The 2,536-nt window shown below is 44.2% G+C and overlaps 1 protein-coding gene across 1 annotated transcript; it reads right to left on the bottom strand.

Moving 5' to 3' along the window:
* Positions 1 to 411: 411 nt before the first annotated feature.
* On the bottom strand, positions 412 to 2,212 carry LALBA (lactalbumin alpha). The gene is made up of 4 exons (XM_060165326.1): positions 2,051 to 2,212; positions 1,568 to 1,726; positions 1,015 to 1,090; positions 412 to 534 (listed from the first exon to the last, which is right to left on the bottom strand). The coding sequence occupies exons 1-4, from the start codon at positions 2,178 to 2,180 to the stop codon at positions 474 to 476; spliced, it is 426 nt and encodes a 141-aa protein (XP_060021309.1). The 5' UTR covers positions 2,181 to 2,212; the 3' UTR covers positions 412 to 473.
* Between the last annotated feature and the right edge of the window lie 324 nt (positions 2,213 to 2,536).

Here is a 2,536-nt window from a genome sequence, read left to right as displayed (position 1 = left end):
TCCATAGTTTTTTAATATGCTCGGTGATCAATAAATGTTCATTGAATTGAATTGATACAGAAAGTAATCTGTACCTTTGAGTTATTGTAAATTCAGCCTATTTCCTCTTTAGCAGAGATGAAGGTGGCTATGACCCATGGCCATGTCCACCTACTCACCCTATTTCCTCCCTCTCCCTCCAGGAAGAAAATACAGCCAGCCACTCAAAATCAGGCCCTTTATTCAGGATAGAGGTAGAATCCACTGTTGTAATGAAAGTGCCACTGGGGGCACTGAGCAAGGGTCAAAAGTCCAGAGCACCAGTCACTCATCCCTGGAGAACAGTCCTTGCAATAGCCCAATGGTGTCACTACAGGGCTCAGGGCTGAGACAAATTAGCTTCAAGGGGGTACAAAGAAGCAAAACGAGGTAGCCATAGGGGAGAGGAGATCCAGGAACATAAAAAGGGCAGAAGCAGCAAAGACAGCAGGTGTTCACCACTTCTCGCAGCGCCACTGATCCAGCTTCTCAAAACAGAGTGCTTTATGGGCCAACCTGATCATGAAGAAAGAGACAAGGCAAGTTGACTGGCCGGATCTTAGTTCAAACTTCCATCTAGCTTTATCCCCAGGAGGGACGAGGTGGAAGAGTATGGGCGAAAATTATACTTTCCTAGCCAGATGCCAAGGGACACTGAGCCACCTAGTGGAGTAAGGTCCATTTTTTTTTAACTCCAAGAAAATTGTAGGGCAGTGGTACAAAGGGCTTGCTTTAGAATTAAATATTCAAATCCAGGTGAAGGAAATCCTGGGTCTCAGCCCTCTATTAGGGAACACTTGTTAGGAAAATGCTAAACAGGAGTGGAGTGAGGGAGGCTTGAAAACTGAAAACCTGAGTCTGTTGGATGAGTTTTGTTTTGAAGACTACATTCCAGCTTAAATACCAGGAAACAGAGAGAAAGGGGGATGATGCTGGGACTAAAGGGGTGAGAAGAAGGAGGAGAAGGGTAACGTAGAAAATAGAATGGGGACTCACCAGTAGTTAATTCCTACATTATCCAGAATCTTCTTGACACACATAATGTCATCAGTAAGGTCATCATCCAGGAACTCTGGCAGGAGTTACAGGGGGAAAAATGAGAGAGCTAAGTATTACCCAGAAAGGTAATGAGTTTCCCTCTTGCCTGGTCCTTCTTTGATCTAGAGGCTTATGCCTGTTGCCTTTTTATATGATAAATCCAGTACAATAATGCCTCCCCCTAGGTAAGGACTCCCTTCGCTTCTCTGGGGGCATCTCTAGAAGAATTATCAACTTCATCAACTGACTTACTCTGAAAATGCAGGGTATTAGACTTCAAGATCCCCAAACAGTTCAAATCATCTACGCGTGAACTTTAAGGGACTGTCTGGGGATTTGGTGATAATGAAAAATTCTAACAGCCTCTTACTCAGTACTATCAGTTGAAGTCCCACAGTTGATGTGGCGTCCAAGGCAGTGAAGTTAGAGGTGTGCTTGACGCCAAAAAAGGAGATTATCCCAGGAATAGGCTCCAATAAAACACAGGAACATGGTAAAAGTGGTCACTCACTGTCACAGGAGATGCCACAGATGTCCCTTGAGTGAGGGATCTGGTTGTCTCTGCACCAAATTTTATTATTGATCTGGAAAAGTCCATATTCTGTGCTGTCATTGTTATTTACTATGGTTTGTGTGTCACAACCACTAGTATGAAATACGGTACAGACCCCTGAAAGAAAGATGAAAAAGAGATATCACAGGGATGTCCGCATATAGCATAAATGTGGACAGACAGAAAAAGGCTCTCCAGCCAATCTCCAAATACGACCGACCACAGAGTATCTTGATAAGATTCAGAGTTCCAAAAACCAATCAGACAATGGGAGAAAGGAGAGACAGGTGAATAAATGTAATAAAAGAGTAAACAGATGAGCAGATAAGAGGATTATTAGATAATTGAGTTAAAAGTAGAGAAAAAAAGAGGAGGAAGACAAGGGTGGGGAAGACAGAAGAAGATGAAGTGTGGAACAAAGCAAGATAGCAGGGAACTCACATTCAGGCAAAGTGACGCCTCCATAGCCATCCAGGTCTTTCAGCCTCTGGAACAACTCACACTTTGTTAATTGTTCGGCCTGGACGGCATGGAACAGGATGCCCACCAAGAGCAGCGAGACAAAGGACATCGTTTTGGCTGCTCCCAAGATTCTGAAATGGGGTCACCACACAACTTCACCTCCTTTTATCTGTGGAGAAAGCCTCAGGGGTCCCGGCATCAAGCCCTACATCCAGGAAGAGGATGAAGAGAGACTGGTCATGCCAACAAAGAAACATTTAGCCTGCCAGCTGCCTTCGTAATTTCACCCCATTATTCCCTTCCTTCCCAGAATCTCTAGACCATACTAGGTATTGTTACCTGTCCAGAGAGAGTTACAAGCATGATCCTGTTTCCCAGTTGGCTTTGTTTATACCTTTATTTCTTGTAGTGTTGGTTCTAGGAAGCAGGATGTCCCCAACCTACTTCAGGAACAAAAGAGGCCTC

Source organism: Lagenorhynchus albirostris, chromosome 11 (assembly GCF_949774975.1).
Source record: "Lagenorhynchus albirostris chromosome 11, mLagAlb1.1, whole genome shotgun sequence".
Classification (NCBI taxonomy): Eukaryota; Metazoa; Chordata; class Mammalia; order Artiodactyla; family Delphinidae; genus Lagenorhynchus; species Lagenorhynchus albirostris.
The sequence above is the reverse complement of the archived record's forward strand: the minus strand, read 5'-3'. Positions and strand labels throughout refer to the sequence as shown.